The sequence below is a fragment of the Somniosus microcephalus genome, chromosome 22, assembly GCF_052327205.1.
Source record: "Somniosus microcephalus isolate GS21.2 chromosome 22, FLI_Smic_1.0, whole genome shotgun sequence".
Lineage (NCBI taxonomy): Eukaryota > Metazoa > Chordata > Chondrichthyes > Squaliformes > Somniosidae > Somniosus > Somniosus microcephalus.
This window is the reverse complement of record NC_141008.1, coordinates 31,991,535-32,012,252: the sequence shown is the minus strand read 5'-3', so window position 1 is coordinate 32,012,252 and position 20,718 is coordinate 31,991,535. Positions and strand designations below refer to the sequence as shown.

The 20,718-nt window shown below is 44.9% G+C and overlaps 1 protein-coding gene across 13 annotated transcripts in view; it reads left to right on the top strand.

Moving 5' to 3' along the window:
• The window catches only part of mtmr4 (myotubularin related protein 4), a 166,110-nt gene that overhangs the window by 121,842 nt on the left and 23,550 nt on the right, over positions 1 to 20,718 (top strand). For all 13 annotated transcript variants that reach the window (XM_085964420.1, XM_085964411.1, XM_085964415.1 and 10 more), the window contains 8 exons: positions 680 to 864; positions 2,428 to 2,556; positions 5,210 to 5,321; positions 7,131 to 7,326; positions 9,018 to 9,203; positions 9,818 to 9,988; positions 10,247 to 10,398; positions 18,111 to 19,524. In XM_085964420.1, the coding sequence (XP_085820546.1) occupies positions 680 to 864; positions 2,428 to 2,556; positions 5,210 to 5,321; positions 7,131 to 7,326; positions 9,018 to 9,203; positions 9,818 to 9,988; positions 10,247 to 10,398; positions 18,111 to 19,524 (2,545 nt within the window). The remainder of the gene's footprint in view (positions 1 to 679; positions 865 to 2,427; positions 2,557 to 5,209; positions 5,322 to 7,130; positions 7,327 to 9,017; positions 9,204 to 9,817; positions 9,989 to 10,246; positions 10,399 to 18,110; positions 19,525 to 20,718) is intronic.

Below are 20,718 nucleotides of genomic sequence, written 5' to 3'. Positions count from 1 at the left end.
ACTGCTTTTGCAACTAGTTTACTTTGAACATTCTTGCTTTTTGTGAATCGGATTGCTCGTTAGCAGCATCTAGGCTCATGCATTAAGACTGGCCACTTAAGCACGGTACCAGAGGCTGACTGGCATCTGTGCAACAATGCCACAGCAAGCGCAAGTGATTTCATGAGTGGAGGAGAGAGAATTTTTAAAAAGGAGTGAAAAAACAAAAGAAATGTTTTAGTGTTGACGGGTAATTCTGAGGTATAAACACTTGAGGGTAAATTTTCTGTGTTCAGAAATAAATGAACAGAAAATTGTGGACTGCATGTATGCACAGTTATTGAATATGCACTGCTTAGTACGTGAGGCTCCACACCAGGATGCACAAGCGAAATTATATTCTTTTAATCTCAGTCAGTTCTTAGTTTCCACATTCTGGTTTTAAAAGTTAAGTTTCCTTGCATTCAACTACAAGAGGTGTGATATATCATCAATCAGGATATATCACTATAATGCAGCATCACATCCTCCGTTCCTACTGAGTGACCCAGGGAGCTGTCCACATGATTGAATGTGTGGCATTTAACTGAACTCAACAGGTTTAAATGTTGAGAATGAAAAAACACTGAAATACTCGATGCTGTGTGGTGACCAGGTTACAATGTGTGCGCTCACTAACATAGTGCGGTGTTTTCCCCAGACATCTACGGAATGGTGCTGTGATATCACGCTGCAGTCAGCCGGAAATCAGCTGGTGGGGCTGGAGGAACGCAGATGATGAATATCTGGTGACGTCCATTGCTAAAGCCTGCATCTTAGACCGAGGAACCAAAATGAGTGGAAAGAGCAAGAATGAGGGAACTGATCTGTCTGACACAGACTTTGGTGAGAAGGCAGACTGGAAAGCTCCCTTATACCTAATTGGGAAGCTCGAGAGTTATTTATTATCCAGATTTCTTCCCATCTCCTCTTAGGGTACTAATTCATGCTGGAATAAAACATGGATGCCCTCCAGCACCTCGCTCAAGTAGCCATTCAACATACATGAGCCTAGACAATGAAATTCAACTGTTGGGGCGTCACAGCCAAACCCAGTCTTATTCTCGCCGATGTTCACACGTGCACTTCCCAGCAGACGTCACTAGATAGTGACAAGGAGCAGAATCTTGATTGATTTTTGTTCCTTCACCTCCCAAGTCCAAGGATGCAAAATCAGTCTAATTGTGCGTGCACCACTGGTTTTTCAACCCAACTATTCAGAAATTTGGCCCCAGAACAGGACTGTTTGCTTTGAATCTTGATGGGCCGCTGCACTAGAGATGAGGTCCAGAGAGTCTTCTCACTCTCCACCAACTGTGCAGAGGAATAGGAAATCTCAAAAAATTGAATTTTTAAAAAATGCAAAAAAAAAAAGCTAGCCAAGGTGGGTTAGAAATTTGGTTCACCGGAGAGCAGTGCCATCGACTGATGGAATACCGCTTCATGCCCATGGTCTTCAACAGTGCAGCGATATGTCCCAGCTACATCACTGAGCAAAACCCAGGTGTTTTTTTGCAGAAAGGGAGAGCTAGCTGAAGCAGTCAGCTGCCACACTTGATCAGATCTGAAAAGTCAGTGGCCTGGAAATAAGCCTGCACGCCAAATCCCTTCCTCCTAACACCCCACCACCAACTATATCTGGTGCACAGTCTGTTGATAGCAAAGATTGAGGAGACAAACAGGCAGCTTGATCCTATAAAGAGCAAAAGGCTAGGACTACCAGTCAGGGGGTGGAACTCCAATGCATTTCTGGCGGAAGCGAAAAAATGGGGCAAAACCCAGATCCACCATGTTTACGTCCCACATAAAAACTCCCAGAAATTGCACACCAGGTGGAAGTATACTTCTTTGGCCTTCCCCCATTATGTCCCCGGGGCATTCAAGGGCTACCCCACGAATTCTACCCCAGGGGTAGATCATGGGGAATCAACCCTGCTGAGAGCAGTTACTGTTCCATTCTTAGCCTTCTGAAGACCCCAACAATAAAGAACCCAAAGGTTATTAATTCCCAAAAGATTGATTACCTTAAGATTGCTGCCCATCAGTTCCCTGTGGTGCATAAAATTACTTTTTGGCTTTCAGTCTTTGACCTTGGAAGACCAACAAGCCACTCCGAATTCAGTCCCTTCAGTGGGACAGGTGCCTCTGATGCACTACTGCAGGGAGGAGGGAAGCATCTTCTCCAAATATTTAAATAATCCTGTCTCCAGGATTAGGGGCACAGGGCCACCGCGGTAGACGCATGTCCTGCCCAGCCACAATTCTGCCTCCTTGCAAAGGTCTGTATATTTTTTACGGTTAAATTGTTTGCCTTTGTGAGTTAAGGTAGCTGATATCACGATCCATTAAGGATCAAGCTGCTCACAGCACTAAAGTTGTGAATTAAAATGTAACAATCTCTTGTTCTAGATTCATCCATAACCTCAGGATCTGTAGCGGAGAGTGGAGGGACACCACAGAAGTTGCTTATTTTGGATGCAAGATCATACACAGCAGCTGTAGCCAACCGAGCGAAGGGTGGCGGTTGCGAGTGTGAAGGTATGCATTGTACAATGGCACACTGGCAGAGCATGTGCTCCTGAACCTGAGAAGTGAAATTGCATCCCCAAGACTGAGGTATCTCGAATCCTCTGCCCCAGTCAGTAGATACTGAACAAGCCTCGAGTGGATTGTGGCAGGAGAGATTTTGTCTGCCCATGTACACAGTAAGGGTAATAGGCCAGAGCAAGCAGTGTCAGGATGTAACTCTCCAAACAGCACTGGGAGGGGAGGGGGAGTTTACTGTACGTGTCTCATTACATAGAGAAGTATTCCTGTCAACCTGTCCACCCATCTGCAGGGAGGCACAAAGATGCAAGCAACTGTAGGTTCTACTGAGTACCTTTCAGAGACTGGATTTCAGACTCAGTAGGTGACGTGTCCAATGAAGTCTTCAAACCAGAGCTAACAATAGTCAAGTCTGAGAATCCCATAATTTGCCTTACCATAATTTTCCAATCTTCCCTAGATGCGGGGAGATGTGCCTAAGGATTGGAAAGTGGCAAATGTGACACCATTGTTCAAGAAAGGGTGTAAGGACAATCCTAGTAACTACAGGCTGGTCAATTTAACATTAGTTGTGGGTAAAGTTTTCGAAACAATAATCAAGGAAAAAAATTAACGGGCACTTGGAGAGGTTTAAGCTAATCAAGGAGAGTCAACATGGATTTGTAAAAGGCAGATCATGTTTGACTAATCTAATTGAATTTTTTGACGAAGTAACAGGGAGGATTGATGAAGGGAATGCAATGGATGTTGTCTACATGGATTTTAGGAAGGCGTTTGACAAAGTACCACATAGAAGGCTGGTTAACAAAATTAAGGCTCATGGAATAGATGGGTCAGTGGCAGCTTGGATAAGGAATTAGCTTAAGGACAGAAAACAGCGAGTTGTGGTAAATGGCTGTTTTTCAGACTGGAGGATGGTAGACAGTGGTGTTCCCCAAGGGTCATTGCCGGGGTCACTGCTTGTTTTGATATATATAAATGATCTGGATATTGGAATACAGAGTAGAATTTCAAAATTTGCCGATGACACCAAACTTGGGGGTGTGGCAAACAGTGCGGATGATACCAATCGACTGCAATAGGACATAGAAAGGCTAGCAGAATGGGCAGACAAGTGGCAGCTGGAATTTAATACAGAGAAGTATGAGGTGATGCATTTTGGCAGAAGGAACAGGGAGAGGCAAAATACACTTAACAGCACAGTTTTAAAGAGTGTGCAGGGACAGAGGGATCTGGGGGTTAATGTACATAGGTCCCTGAAGGTGGCGGGACATATTGAGAGAGTGGTTAGCAAAGCATATGGGATCTTGGGCTTCATAAATAGAGGTAAATAGAGGTGTTGAGTACAAAAGTAGAGAAGTTATGCTGAACCTTTATAAAGCGCTGGTTAGGCCACAACTGGAGTATTGCGTCCAGTTCTGGTCACCACACTTTAGGAAGGATGTGAAGGCCCTTGAGTGGGTGCAGAGGAAATTTACCAGAATGGTTCTGGGAATGGGGGATCTTAGCTACAAGGACAGGTTGGAGAAGCTGGATTTGTTTTCATTGGAGCAAAGGAGGTTGAGGGGTAATTTGATAGAGGTGTACAAGATTATGACAGGTTTGGGGAAAGGCTGTTCCCACTAGTTGATGGTACACTGACTTGCCCACTAAAATGACATTAAATGATGAGCGTAGGGTTACGGGTCATTGATTTAAACTGGTAAACAAAAAATGCAAGTTTAGGACTAATATCAAAATGTTTCTGTTCACACAAATAATGATCAAATCATAGAATGGTCTCTCGGATAGAGCATTGGAAGCAAAATCTCTGGAATCATTTAAGAATCAATTGGATGCTGCAATGGGGAGTCTTCAGGGTCATTCTGGATTAATGAATTAAGATGGGCCACATGGCTCCCTCATCTGTAATGGTGCTGTGAATGGGATAATGGATTATTTTGCTTGTCTTAAATTGTGACAAACTAGAACCAAATGCCAACTTCGCGGCCCAGGTTACATTTAATATCACAAACTAGTTAAAGGCATGACCAGAATTGATCTAAGGCAGGACTTCTTCACACACAGATTAATCCCTGGAATTACCATCTATGTAGAGTAGTGGAATCATTCAAGCGGATTTGGACGTTGTGGTAGTGGGGACCATAGGCTTTTATGAAAGAATGAACTTGATGGGCCGAATGGCCTCCCTCACCTGTACTTATCTTTGTGAACTGGGATCTCCTGGTCTGTATGACTGTTACCTATCGAGTCATCAGGGTTTGGCTGTAAGTCTTTTCTGAAGACATAGATATGGTCTGTGATGTAAGAAAACTACTAGGCACTTGGTCTAAGCGTTAAACAAAGCTTTAATCAACTGTTTTACAACATGGAGGTCTAGTTGTGTCCTTCACTAGTTCCTGTTAAGAATGTCCTGCGCAAGCTGGGCCCGTGCCCGAGTATTTATACTCTCCCTGGACAGCGACACCTGCAGGCCGCTCAGTATTATTTCATAAGTCTTTCTTTCATGAATGACTGATTCATGTCAGTCTGTACCGGGATATTCATTACACGCAGTGTGTGAAAGTTCTCTGAATCCTAATCCTAGACAGAATCATAGATATTGCTGCCTTCTACACCCTGACTAGCTGATTCTTTATTGCAGAGTATTATCCAAACTGTGAAGTGATGTTCATGGGAATGGCGAACATTCACTCCATCAGGAACAGCTTCCACTCACTCCGAGCTGTCTGCAGCCAGATGCCAGACCCTGGAAAGTGAGTGCCACTCCTTACAAATTTGTAAACTGTTTCAGAAGCAGAGTTAAAATTCCATCTATCTGAATACTCTCGCTGTGTTTGTCACCTGCAGAACATACCGCCTTTAACTAATGTACGTATGTGCACGCACACAGTGCCTTTATTGTACAAACCGTGCACTGGCTGTATTGTGTATATACAACAACAGAAAATTGCATTTATATAGCACCTTTTTAATATAGAAAAAATGTCCCACAGAGATACAAGGAAAAAATGAACTCTAAGCCAAAGTAGAGAAACTAACAGCTTGGTCGAAGAGGTGGATTTTAAGGAGGGTCTTAACGGAGGAGAGGGAGGAGGTGGGGTTTAAGGAGGAAATTCTAGAGTGTGGGGCCTTGGCAGTTGAAGGCATGGCTACGAAGGGAGGGGCTTTGGGTGATGGGTGCGTGGGATTGGTGTGGGATAGGATACAAGCAGCAGAGTTTTGGGTGAGCTGAAGTTTATGGAGGAAGGCGGATGGGAGACCGGCCAGGAGAGCGTTGGAATAGTCGAGTCTGGAGGTGACAAAGATATGGATGAGGATTTCAGTAGCAGATGGGCTGAGGCAGGGGTAGCGGCAGGCAATGTTACGGAGATGGAAGTAGGTAGTCCTTGTGATGGAGTGTATATGGGGTCAGAAACTTAGCTCAGGGCACTGAGATTGCGAACAGTCTGGTTCAGTCTGGGACGGGGATGGAACTGGTGATAAGTTTACGGAGTTTGTGGGGGTCGATGACGATGGAATTGGTTTTCCCAATGTTTAACTGGAGGAAATTGTGGCTCATCTAAGACTGGATGTTGGATCAGCAGTCAGACAACTGAGGCGGAGGAGGGGTGAAGACAGGTGGTGGAGAAGTAGAGCATATATGTAGAAGCCGACCTCATAACTGCAGATGATGTCACCAAGAGAAGAGGCCAAGGATAGATCCTTGTGGGACTCCGGAGGTAATGGTGTAGGGGTGGGTAGAGAAGCCATTGCTGGAGATACTTTGGCTATGATCAGATAGGTAAGAGTGACCCCAAGTGAGGGTAATCCCACTAAGCTGAAAAATAAAGGAGGGGCATTGGACGAGGATGGTGTTCGACTGTCAAAGGCTGCATAGGTTGACGAGAGATAATGCACAACGATCACAGTCACAGAAAATGTCATTTGTGACTTTCATTTGTGGCTTAGTGGTGCTGTGGCATAGGTGCAAACCAGATTGGAGAAATTCAAACAGCATGTTGTGGGAAAGGTGGGCATAAATTTAGATGGGGCCAACATAGAAAAAGATTGGAGATGGTAAGGTAGTTTGCATGAACATGGGTCAAGGGAGGGCTTTTTGAGGAGGGGGGATGAAGACAGTGGCTTTGAAAAAGAGGGAGACAGTACCTGAGGAGAGGGAACCATTTATAATGTCAGCTGGCATGGAGGCCAGAAAGGGAAGTTAGGTGGTTGGTAATTTGGTGGTAATGGGGTGAAGGGAGCAGGAGATAGGCCTCGGGCATGAGGTGTATCCGTTCTGTGCAGCAGATTGTGTGTATGTGTTGTGTGCAGTATAGTATATAGTGTTTGTGTGATGTGTACAGTAAACACACTCAACACCGGTTCCATTGCGTGCAGTAGGTGCACCAGTTCACGCTTGCATTAGACATGTCAGTTCACTATTTATTGCTTACAGTAGATACCAATTTTCCATGTCTTTTGTGCAGTGGACACACTTCACTCAGTGTGTATGGTTTGTTATGTTGACCCATTTTCTTTTGCACATAATCAATGGGATGTGTTCCCCTGTATTTTGTTGACAGTTGGCTTTCAGCCCTGGAGAGCACCAAGTGGTTACAACACTTATCTGTGATGTTGAAGGCAGCTATGCTGGTGGCAAATGTGGTGGACAGGGAGGGAAGGCCAGTCCTTGTACACTGCTCCGACGGCTGGGATCGCACTCCACAGATAGTAGCGTTGGCCAAGATCCTATTGGACCCCTATTATAGGACAATTGAGGTATGATTGAACCATGTACCATAAATGGATGGACTTGGGTAAAATACAAGTTACTACATGTTTCGTGCTATGATTTACATCCACCCTAAACTGGCTTGAGATAATCCAACCTCATTCAGATAGAATGTCTGATGCCCATTGGCGAGGCTGTCTTCATCCCTTCTGTCCGGGAATGAGACCCAGCTCTTGGAAGTGAAAGGCACTGTGCTTAGGGTCATTCTCGGAACTTCTCTAGCTTCACTGAACCAAGACAATTGGACAATATGTAAAGGAGGGCCGCACATTTAACAACTGAAGTGAACAATGCTTTGTTCCCTTAATAGTTTGTGTTTGTGAGTGAGCAATAATTAGCAAACTGGGCTTCAACACCTTGCATTTGGTTGATAGTTTCTTCAGAATTCTAAACCAGATAAGCACAGAAAGTTCAAAAGCTGGAATGAAACCAGAAATTTGAAGCCATGAGTAACCCAGGGAAGTAATTTAAACCACAGCAAACGTCTCTTGAATGGACCTAATCAAGTAATGGAAAGAATACGCTAGGGTGCAATTCCTTCGAAACCTTGTCCTGGAGTTGTCCAACTGGCAAGCTGCATTCTACTAACTCTCACTCTTTAAACGGGAGACTCCTGTTTTTTGTTTCCATTAAGTTTAAATCATTGCTGATGCATGAGCATATACGTCTTTGAGAGGTGCTCTGTTTGGGAGCTGGGAACATCAGCTAAATGCTGAGTTTCACACTTGCATGCAAGCTGGAAGTCAACTGAAAATAGCAAAACTGATCAAGGTCAGCCATAGAATTACATCCCTTTTATAAAATCCATTTCTCACCCTTTAAGTGCTTTTTTTGTTGTAAACTTTGGGTTTATCAAGGGGTACCTAGTGTCTGCATCAGGCACCCTATAGTACCACTGTGACATTCCCCATTCATAGCAGCCAACCTGTGGCCTCTGAGTTTGCCAAGTAGTGCTGTTCTGGGCAGTTTTGTTCTTTGGGTCTGTGCCACCTCAGAACTGGATTGAGATTGCCCAAACTCATTCCACAAAGGCCTCTTACAGCCAGCAGTCAGGAGACTTCCATCCCATCAGTGGTTGAAATGAAAGGCATGCGCTAACCTATTGCACCACCAGAGTTTTGTAATTATGGGCAGTGCTGTAACTGGTAGTAATCTTCACCAGGATAAAGCTGCTGTTGGCATCCCCCAGATATTCTTTTGAAGGAATAATTCAGAGTGTCTGAATTAGGTTTCTGGATTATCAATCTAGCCCACAAGTAATGTAAAGGTCAAAGATTTGTTACCAAACTATAACAAACTGTGGGCAAGCTGCTCAACGAGCGAGTTCAAGCTGCTCTCTTTCAAAGTTCTATGTGTTTCTTCCTGGGAATGTGATCATCAGAACATTAATTCATCATTGAGCCTAGGTAGAGATAATAGAATGTGAAAATGCTGTTAATCTAAAACATTAGAAGTAAATAGATCCACCAGCATTTGGAACAGAAAAGGCAGGTTGATGTTTTGGGTGGAGACCCTTCATCAAAAATGACAAAGATCACCACCCCGAACATTAACGTCTCTTTTTCAGCTGCTGATGGAAAGCCTACAGTTTTTTAATCTATTCTGTACAATATTGACATTTTACTGTGTGTTGTCACTGGGTCTCTGTATTCAGTGTTTTACTGTGTGTATTTCACAGGGATTCCAGGTTCTGGTGGAAACTGAATGGCTGGATTTTGGTCATAAGTTTGGTGACCGGTGTGGTCACTCTGAAAATCTGGATGACCTGAGTGAGCAGTGTCCAGTATTTCTGCAGTGGCTGGACTGTGTCCATCAGCTTTTGAAGCAGTTCCCATGTCTCTTTGAGTTCAGCGACGCATTCCTGGTAAGGGTTCTAAATATCGGCGACTTGCAGAAGGTGCACATGTGATAAAGTGCCTTCTGTGTTTAATTAGCATGAATTAGCCTTCCAAACATACTAGGTGTGTAGATACCCATATAACATGCTTATAGCCATGCATCATCTCCCCACAATAACTCTAGACTCTCTATAAAGCTGAATTCCAAGACTAGAATATTACTCCCATATCTGAGAGGCTCTTGCAACATCTTTCTAACACACCTGGGCAGGACACAAGAAAAAGCTTGTCCGATGGACAATCACTGTCTCACCACTAGTCTCTAATCTCTTTCACTGTTGCAGCCTTCCTTGTCTCTCTCTCTTTTTATCAATATTACCATGGTCAGTTTTTCTCTGAACTTCTTTCTGTGCTCCAAACACACCACCCAACACACTCATTGCTGTGTTTCCTAATTCTTTCCTAAGCCCTCAAAATGATGGAAATCATTGACTTCCTTTTACTTTTTTAGCCTTTGTGATGTCCTGCTCTTTGGTCCTTGACCCTTCAAATTTGTTCCTCAGTATTAATATTAATCAGTGTTTTTTGTTAATAATTGGTGGTATTTTGTACCTGAGCCCATTGCCTTATTTCTCCATAGGTGAAGCTGGTTCAACATACATATTCATGCCTGTATGGAACGTTCCTCTGTAACAATAGCAGAGAGCGAGAGGCACGCAACATCTACAAACGCACCTGCTCAGTCTGGTCACTGCTACGAACTGGCAACAAAAACTTCCAGAACTATCTGTACATCCCCAGCAGTGAAACGGTGAGCAACGTGCAAATCTATCCTAGCCCTGGCCACCCTAAATGCAGCCTGGTTTAGAATGACCTCAGCATAGAGTAGACCAGGAATGGAACCTACCTGCGGTAGTCTGTATAGATTAGTATTACACTGGGTGGTCCCTTTATGTCAGTGGTAATCTTAAATGATGTTACGCTGTGACAGATGTTATGAGGAAAGGAAATACTACAAAAAGTATAAATCAATGTTATAAAATGTGCTGTAATTTTTCTTACTTGACAGGTTTTACACCCAGTATGTCACGTTCGGGCGCTTCATGTGTGGACCGCTGTGTATCTGCCTATTTCTTCCCCATGCACACCCACTGACAGTGCTGAGCTCTGCCTCTCCCGAGGTGGAGCAGCAGAGGAACGAGCTGGAAAGCCACTGGACAGGTATGTGGACTGGATTCGGTATTCCAATTGGCTGTATTGAAACACAAATAATTTATATTGAGCCATTCCAACTCGGCTTTTGTTAGTGTATTAACTTAGATGAGCTGAGAAAGCAGACAAGTAATGCAGTGAAATATTAATTTTTCATAGAATAGTACAGCACAGATAGAGGCCTCCCGGCCCATGGAGTCTGCACCGGTCTTTCGAAGAGCAATCCAGTTAGTCCCACTCCCCCGCTCTTTCCCCATGTCCCTGCAATTTTTTTCTCGAAATATTTATCCAATTCCCTTTTGAAGGCTACAATTGAATCTGTATCCACCACTCTATCAGGCAGTGCATTCTAACCACTCATTGCGTAAAAATGTTTTTCCTCATGTCGCCTCGGCTCCTTTTACCAATCACCTTAGGTCGATAACCAGAGGACATAGATTTGTCAGCCATTGGAAACAGTTCCTCTTTATTTACTCTATCTGAACGATTCATGATTTTAAACACCTTTATCAAATCTCCTCTGTCTTCTCTGCTCTAAGGAGAACAACTTCAGCTTCTCCAGTCTATCCACATAACTAATTTCCTCATCCGTTGTCCCATTTTCTCATCATGTATTGATACTCCTCTGACACTGAACCCCACAGCCACTGCCTACTCTCCAGATAGCAGGAGATACAGGTGCCTGCTACCCCTCCTTCACGTTGTCTAATGGTCCTACACAAAAATGCTGCAATTCATTTGGAAATGAGTTCAGTATCAGTCAAGGCTGGGATTCAGTCTCTCGGGGCGATTGAGAATGGTGGTGATGGTTGAGTGTTGATCAAGGCCAGGGTTCACTCACTGGAGGGGGAGAGGATTGAGTGTACGTTGATGCTGTGTAGGTCAATCTTATGGAGAGCCCAGTGATCCTTTGTTGAAATTGCCATGCTTCTCTATGCATACAAGTCACTGCTGAGTTTCTCAATCTGGCAAAAAATTACAAGTTACTGGTTTATAAAGCTTACATTTCTGAGGGCCCGTGAAGACTTCCTAGATCTGATTTTGTGATGTTCAGAATTTGAGTAGTGGTTAGCTTGACACAACCCCTCAAGAATCATAAACTTGAGCATTTTCTATCAGTCTTATCTTAATCTTGACAATTCAGAATACAGGGATGTAACTAAATGTAATTATAGCTTACAAAGCAGAAGCCTAAATCTTCAATTGATCAGAAACTATCTGAAGAACAAATAGCTCTTAACATCTCTGAACTAAAACCATGTGTGGTCAAAATTAGAATTTTGTAGCCCCCTTTTTCCCTCATGGGCAAAGGCACTGCTTAATATAACAGTGAACTAAGAAGATCAGAAAGTCTCCAGTTCAGTTCCCAGTCTGTGTGAGTTAGCTGTCAGAGAAGCAAGTAGAAAGAAAGCCTTTTATTTTTGTGGCACCTCATCAGGTCCCTCATAAACATCCCAAGTGCTTTACATACAATGAATTACCTTCAAGTGTAGTGGTTTTTTATGTAGGCAAATTTTCCAAACAGCAGTGATCACTTAATCTGTTTTGGTGATGTTTGTTGAGGGAGGAAGTGCACTGGGAGCCCTCCCTGCTCTACTTTACATGGTGTTAAGGAACTATGAACAGATATGTGGGCTTTATTTTAATCTGTCATCAGCCTCTCCCAATACTTTTCTCTGCCCTGCCTCACTGTGTTCTCCCTGACTCTCTGTCCTCCCCTTTGACTGTTTCTGTTGCCAGACTGAATGAAACACAGTGAGAAAATGGCAAAGTTGATTAGTAAGCTATCCCACTTAAATGAGTAAGTTTTTTTGGCAATTGGTTACTCACTTAGTAGGCTCTATTGTAACTGAGCTCCTGTTTCATTTATATTATGCAGATCTGTCATAATTCACAGGTTAGCGCTGTATCTCTAAGTCTTGCTGCTTTAGTGTGCTGAACCAACCAGTATAAGAACATAAGAAATAGGAGCAGAAGTAGGCCATACGGCTCCTCGTGCCTGCTCTGTCATTCAATAAGAGCATGGCTGATCTTCTACCTCAACTCTACTTTCCCGCCCTATCCCAATATCTCTTGATTCCCTTAGTGTCAAAAAATCTATCGAGCTCAGTCATCTTGAATATACTCAATGACTGAGCATCCACAGCTGTCTGGGGTAGAGAACTCCAAAGATTCACAACCCGCTGAGTAAAGAAATGTCTCCTCTTCTCGGTCCTAAATGGCATTCCCCTTATCCTGAGACTGACCCCTAGCTCTGGACACCCAGCCAGGAGAAACAGCCTCTCAGCATCTACCCTGTCAAGCCCGCTAAGAATTTTCTACTTTTCAATGAGATCACCTCTCATTCTTCTAAACTCCAGAGAATATAGGCCCATTCTACTCAATCTCTCATAGGACAGTCCCCCATCCCAGGAATCATTCTAGTGAACCTTCGTTGCACCTCCTCCAAGGCCTTCCTTAGGTAAGGAAACCAAAACTGTGCACAGTACTCCAGTTGTGATCTCACCAAAGCCCTATATACAGGAAACTCTCTTTACCGGCACCTAAATAACCAGAAATCTCTCTTAACCGGCAAAATTCAGGTGTAGGTTCAGGTAAGTTTTACTTCATATTAGTGGCCGTGTAACCGGGGTTCCTGGATCTGTGGCCGTGTAACCGGGGTTCCTGCACCTGTTGCCATGCAACAGGGACGCCTGGATCTGTGGCCGTGTACGGGGCTCTCGTACCTTAGTAAGTATACCTCTCTGTAATCCGGACTTTCTGATCAATCGGCAGCACGCCGGTCCCGTGGGTGCCGGATAAAAAAGAGTTTCCTGTAATTGCAGCAATACTTCCTTACTCTTGTACTCCAACCCCCTTGTAGTAAAGGCTAACATACCATTTGCTTTCCTAATTGCTTGCTGTACCTCTGTTAACTTTATGTGATTCGTGTACAAGGACACCCAAATCCCTCTGAAGACCTTCTTCTTAGGCAGTCCCTCGGAACCGAGAATGACTTGCTTCCACATTAAAAATGAGTTCGCAGGTGACTGATTAGTCCAATGCGGGACCTACAGTCTCTGTCACAGGTGGGGCAGATGGTGGTTGAACGGGCGGGTGGGCGCGGTGCTTGGGTTGACGTGCGCTCCTTGCGCTGCCTGCGCTTGGCTTCCGCTTGCTCCCGGTGAAGAGACTCGAGGTGTTCGGCGCCTTCCCGGATGCTTCTCCTCCACTTTGTGCGGTCTTGGGCCCGGGATTCCCAGGTGTCGGTGGGGATGTTACACTTTTTCAAGGAGGCTTTGAGGGTGTCCTTAACGTGTTTCCTCTGCCCACCTGGGGCTCTCTTGCCGTGCCGGAGCTCCGAGTAGAACGCTTGTTTTGCGAGTCTCGTATCGGGCATGCGGACAATGTGACCCGTCCATCGGAGCTGATTGAGCGTGGTCAAAGCTTCGATGCTGGGGATGTTGGCCTGAGTGAGAACACTGACGTTGGTGCGCCTATCCTGCCAATGGATTTGCAGGATCTTGCGGAGGCAGCGTTGGTGGTACCTCTCCAGTGCTTTGAGGTGCCTGCTGTACATGGTCCATGTCTCTGAGGCATACAGCAGGGCGGGTATCACTGCTGCTCTGTAGACCATGAGCTTAGAGCCGGGTTTGAGGTGCTGGTCTTCAAACACACTCTTCCTCAGGCGACCGAAGGCTGCACTGGCACACTGAAGGCGGTGTTGGACTTCGTTGTTGACGTCTGCCCTTGTTGACAGTAGGCTCCCGAGGTATGGAAAGTGGTCCACATTGTCCAAGGCCTTGTCGTGGATTTTGATAATTGGGGGGCAGTACTGTGTGGCGGGGGCAGGTTGGTAGAGGACCTTTGTCTTACGGATGCTTAGTGTAAGGCCCAAGCTTTCGTACGCTTCGTTGAAGGTGTTGACGATGGTTTGGAGTTCGACCTCCGAGCGAGCGCAGACGCAAGCGTCGTCTGCATACTGTAATTCGACGACAGAGGATGGGATGACCTTGGATCTGGACTGGAGGCGACGGAGGTTGAACAGTTTCCCGTTTGTTCTGTAAATTAGCTCCACTCCAGTGGGGAGCTTACTGAGGGTGAGATGGAGCATTGCAGCAAGGAAGATCGAGAAGAGTGTTGGTGCGATGACACAGCCTTGCTTGACCCCGGTTCGTACGTGAATTGGGTCTGTGGTGGAACCGTTGGTCAGGATCACGGCTTGCATGTCGTCGTGAAGCCGGCGGAGGATAGTGACAAAGTTTTGAGGGCAGCCGAATTTGAGGAGGACACTCCATAATCTCTCATGGTTGACAGTGTCGAAGGCCTTTGTGAGATCAAAGAAGGCCATGTACAGCGGTTGGTGCTGTTCCCTGCATTTCTCTTGTAATTAACATGCGGTGAAGATCATGTCCATTGTGCCCCTTAGTGGGCGGAATCCGCATTGCGACTCTGGGAGGAGCTCTTCGGCCACTGGGAGAAGGCGATTGAGGAGGATTCTTGCGATGACTTTCCCTGTGGCAGACAACAGGGAAACTCCTCTGTAATTACCGCAATCGGACTTGTCACCTTTCTTGAAGATGGTCACAATTACGGCGTCTCTGAGATCCCCTGGCATGCTCTCCTCCTTCCAGATAAGAGAAATGAGTTCATGAATTTACACCAGCAGTGCTTCGCCGCCATGCTTTAGTGCCTTGGCAGGGATTCCATCTGCTCCTGAGGCCTTGTTTTTCTTCAGTTGTCGGATGGCCTTTTCAACCTCATGCCGGGCTAGGGTTGTGCTGAGATGGTGGCAGGTAGCATGCTGTGGGATGGAGTTGAGGACACTCATGTCGAAGATAGAGTCGTGGTTAAGGAGATCTTCGAAGTGCTCCTTCCAGCGGGCACTGACTGCTTCCCTGTCTTTGATGAGTACCTCTCCGTTCTTGGCCCGCAGTGGGGAAGGGCCTTGGGTGCTTGGGCCGTAGATGGTCTTGACTGCGCTAAAGAATCCACGCACGTCGTGGTTGTCGGTTAGCTGCTGGATCTCCTGCGCTTTCTCCACCCACCATCTATTCTTTAGGTCGCGAGTTTTTTGTTGGACCTCAGCCTTCTGAATACCAACATTTACTCGTCTCGCCATTTAAAAATATTCTGCTTTTCTATTCTTCCTACCAAAGTGGATAATTTCACATTTCCCCACATTATATTCCACCTGCTGCTGCCTTGCCCAATCACTTAACCTGTCTATATCCCTTTGCGTCCTCCTCACAGCTTACTTTCCCGCCTAGCTTTGTATCGTCAACAAACTTGGATAGATTTCACTCGGTCCCCTCATCTAAGTCATCGATATAGATTGTAAATAGCTGAGGCCCAAGCACTGATCCTTGTGGCACCCCACTAGTTACAACCTGCCAACCCGAAAATGACCTGTTTATCTCTACTCTCTGTTTACTGTCCGTTAACCAATCCTCAATCCATGCTAATATATTACCTCCAATCCCATGAGCCCTAATCTTGTGTAACAACCTCTTACGTGGCACCCTATTGAATGCCTTTTGAAAATCCAAATATACAGAAAGAAGGAAATCTACTGCATCCACGGGTTCCCCTTATTTACCCTGCTAGTTACACCCTAAAAAAAACACTCCGGTTTGTCATACACATTTCCCTTTCATAAAACTGTGCTGACTCTGCCTAATCATATTATGATTTTCTAAGTACCTGTTACCACATCCCTAATAGATTCTAGCATTTTCTCTACTACTGATGTCAGGCTAGTTGCCCTGTTTTCTCTCTCCCTCCTTTCTTAAATAGTCGGGTTACATTTTCTACCTTCCAACCGTGGGGATCATTCTGGAAAATCCGAACTGATGCATCCGCTATCTCTGCAGCCATCTCTTTTAAAACCACAAGGATCAGTCTGGTCCAGGGGATTTGTTGGCTTTTAGTCCCATTAATTTGTCTAGTACTTTTTCTTTATGAATATTAATTATTTTAAGTTCCTCACTCTCATTAGACCCTTGGTTCCCCACTATTTCTGGAATGCTTTTCGTGTCTTCTACTGTGAAGACAGATACAAAATATTTAATGTCTCTGCCATTTCCTTATTCTTCATTATAATTTCTCCTGTCACAGCCTCTAAGGGACCCAGATTTACTTTCGCTACTCTCTTCCTTTTTACAAACTTATAGAAGCTCTTACAATCTGTTTTTATATTTCTTGCTAGTTTAATCTCATTCTATTTTCTGCCTCTTTATCAATTTCTTGGCCATCCTTTGCTAATTTCTAAAACCCTCCCAATCCTCAGGCTTGCTATTCTTCCAGTAATTAGTAACTTGGCAGTCTCTGGGCCAGTCAGGTGACAGAATGGTCAGCGTTACAGATTTATGACTAACTGTCCTTGATAGTTCTTCAATGAGATTCTGTAAGGAATGATTAGAATTACGACGTGGCTGGGGACAGCTAAAATTGCCAAAAATCAGAGTGTACCTGTGGAGGAAGAGGTTGAAAGCTATTGCCGATCCTTTTTCAGTCGATGTGAACAGTGGCAGTCAATTTCTTCCCTCCCTGATGTGCCAGTTTTGATCATGTTTTAAAGTGCTGGTGTTCTTTCTTTCCTTACCTGCCTAAGTTTCCATCTGGTTGTCAACAGTTGGTCTGGCGGTCATCACACACTGGCACGGATTAAAATTAGAGTTTGAATTGCGGTGCTGGTGAGCAGAGCGGGGTTGAACGCACTCTAATCAAGAGTAGCTGTTCCAGTAATCAGATAGCTTTACATAGTCAACACCACTGATTAAAATTCAAGTGCAGGTGAAGGGGAAAAAAATAACTCTTGAGAAAATAAAATAATTCCTGCAAATTAGCTTTTTTAATCCATAAGTTTTAGAAATATGTAATTGAAAGCATATACGCTGTAGAACCTTGCTACACTGAAATTGAAATATTATGACTATAAAGTGTTTCATAAAAGATATATTTTATTTCAAATGCTCCCTTTCCATATTCTCCATCCCATCTTTTTGAATTGGATTGAAACTTGCTATAGTTGCTATGGAGTGGTAGACGTCTATAGAGCAGATTTAAGCTGTTGGAAGTTCCAAATGATAAATATTGAGTTTCTCTCCCTAGTATTTTGAGGTTTGTTCATTCCTAGATTGGACTTCCACAATAGACACAAGACTCTATTGGCAGTTTCATTGGTTCTCCTGTGTTAAAGCTCTTCCCTTTATGGGTGCAGCTGTGTACCTGTCGTATGTTGCCGCATACAGACGTTGTAAGGTTTGTCCTTTCTGTGGGACATCCTGGAAGTTCCTCCCTCAGTGTAGATGGTTTCCATTATAACTTGCTGCCCTCATCTCAAATTCTCCTAACAATATGGGGCCTGCATAGGCTTCTGTGATTCTCTTCTGCTTCATTTTCTGTTCTGGTCACAGCCTCTTGGCTAGCTTCCTTCAAGCCTACCCTTCCATTCAGTCACTCCTTCCAAGCAGTGACCCGAGGCCACAGCCTCTTGTCCTGCTCATTGAGGTAGGTCTGCCTACAAATGCTGCACATTTGTTCTCTGTCCCAACACCACCTCTCCCTGATTGTTCCGTAACCTTGAGTGGAGAAGCATTGGGAAGAGGGGACTCGGCAGGTCTGAGGCTGGAATAGGGTCCAAACATCATGTTGCTAGTTGATTTTAATTTTAGGTTTCACTGTGTGAATTCTCTTGTTTCCTGAAATAATCGGAGTTCTTTTTGTGTTTTTTTTCCTAGATTACCAAAAGCCCGCTCTGTGGACAATCTTCCCTTGGCCTGTGACAGTGGAGCTCCACTTACAAGAACATCCAGCGATCCCAACATAAACCAACATTGTCAGGAAGGACGTCTCACTCCAGAGCTCAGAAACATGCCTGTGCTAGCTGTCCCTGATGTACCCAATGTCCCTGATATCCCTGAAATTGGGGCTGGAGCATCCCTCCCTGTACTAGGAATAAATGGCCTGATAGATCCAATGGAAACAGCAGAGGAGGCTAGAGAGGAAAATCCAGTCAATAGCCTATCTCTTACTGCAGAAGAGGAGGAATCGCCAGATACCAGAAATCTGAATGATAAGATACAGCACTATGGAAACCTTGAACCATTGACCCATCCCAAAGACACTCAACAGGAGAAGCCTTTAAATGATCTCACTAATGCAATTGCAAGTAGCGAACAAGAGGAAAAAGCGCTTAGGATTACTGCAAAGGATGAATTTACTAAGGCAAAAGTGAAAGAAAATAGGAATTATGAAAATCTCCCAGGTCAGTGTGAACAATTTGTACCAAACCCGTCTGGAAAGACCATCGCCTCGGGCACTGACCAGTTACCAGAATGTGATGGCAGCCCTTCCGCTTTACAACCCTACCTCCATTCCATGGCAGACATGCTTAACCTCGAGGAGAAAGTTTCTGTGATGAACAGCTCCACAGAGACGGTGACTGAGGAGAACACAAAAGCAGATGGCTTTTCCCCCCCTAAGGACTTGAGCTTTGCGAAGAACGGTATCCTGCTCGTAAATGGACTTCAGAATGAAGCAGAGCAGTATAGGGTTGGGCGGACAGCGATAGAGAATGTGAGGACTATCAGAAAACACATCTGTCAGAGTCAGTTCAGTGACTTCTCATTGCTGAGCTCCAACTGGGACAGTGTACAGGGCTTGGTAAAATCAGCCTACAGTGGGGATACAGGCCACCGGAGAGCCAAGCTCAATGGTTGTCATTATAAAAGACTAAACAATAAGCACCTGAGAGTGGGTTCTGCAGTGAATGGACAGTATCTGCTTAAGGAGGAACAAATAGGAGCACTTAAAAATCTCCGACAATCCCATCAGATCCATTCCAGCCTTTACTCGTTGGGGTCAAATGTAAAGACTTGTGGTTTTTTCACTCACTCATCGCATTGGAGACAACTTCAGCCGGTTCGGCAGACTGCCCCCACCACTTTGGAGTCGTCCCCAAGCTATGTCGATGACGATGGATTGCCATTTCCCGTGGATGCAGTTCAGCAGAGGTTGCGGCAGATCGAGGCTACTTACAAGCAGGAGGTCGAGTTGCTTCGCCGACAGGTTCATGAACTCCAGATGAGACTAGACAGTCAGCAGTACTGTACGTCCCCTGCGGAGCTTGACCTTGACTATGGGGACGACTTTGTAAGTGAAAAGAATCTTTAGCCTCTAAGGGCTGTGCTAGCCCAGTGTAACTAAAGAACTTGCATTTATATAGCGCCTTTTACACCCTCAAAGTCTCAAAGCACTTCACAGCCAATGGAGTGTAGTCACTGTTATAATGTAGGAATGTGCAGCAGGCAATTTGCCCACAGCGTGGTCCCACAAACAGCAATGAGATGAATTTCATGATGTTGGTTGAGGGATAAATGTTGGCCAGAACACACACAACTCATCTGATCTTCTAAAAGTGCCATGGGATCTTTTACGTCCACAGGTAATGACAGATGGGCCCTTGATTTAACGTCTCATCCAAAAGGCGATACCTCTGACAGCGCAGCACTCTCTCAGTACTGCACTGAAGTTTCAGCCTGGCTTGCATGCTGAAGTCTCTGGAGTGGGGCTTGAACCCACAACCTTCTGACTCGGGCAAGATTGCTGCCACTGAGCCCTGGCTGACACCTGACATCTGAAGCGACTAAGAAATGAGCAACTGTGACTTTCATTTAAAGAGCACATCACATGATTCAGCAATTATGTCCATTTTTCCCACTTTTTTTCCCCTCCATTCCAACTAAAGTTGAATTCCTCTTGGAATGCAAAATGCCATGGTAACATTTCCATGGTAACAGCTTCACACCACTACCTTACCCAAATGGCTATTCTCCCACTGTAAGGCTGGACAGTGTTTCAGGCCAGTTTACCTTAGAAAGTATCTCAGCTGTATCTAACCCATGGTTTTTATTTCTCTCAGAAACGGGAGGGAGGTGGTAAGGCAGAGAGTTTAGAAAGGGAATTTGAGTGTGGGGCCTAGTTGGCTCAAGGCACAGGTACAAATAGTGAGGTGAAGGGAGTGGAATGCACAACATGCCAGGTTCAGAGGCAGGGGGTTGTACTGCTGGAGGAGGTTACAGAGATAGGGAGAGGCAAGGCCATGAAGGGCTTTAAACATGAGGATGAGAATTTTAAACTTGAGGTGTTGGGAGACTGAGAGCCAATGTAAGTATAGAGATACGGGTGATGGGTGTATGGGATACAGGTAGCAGAGGTTTGGTTGAGCTGAAGTTCACTGAGGGTGGAGAATGGGAGCCAGCATTGGAATAGTCTAGGCTGGAGGTGACATAGATGAGGGTTTCAGCACCAGATGGACTGAGATAGAGGCAGGAGCAGGCGACGTTA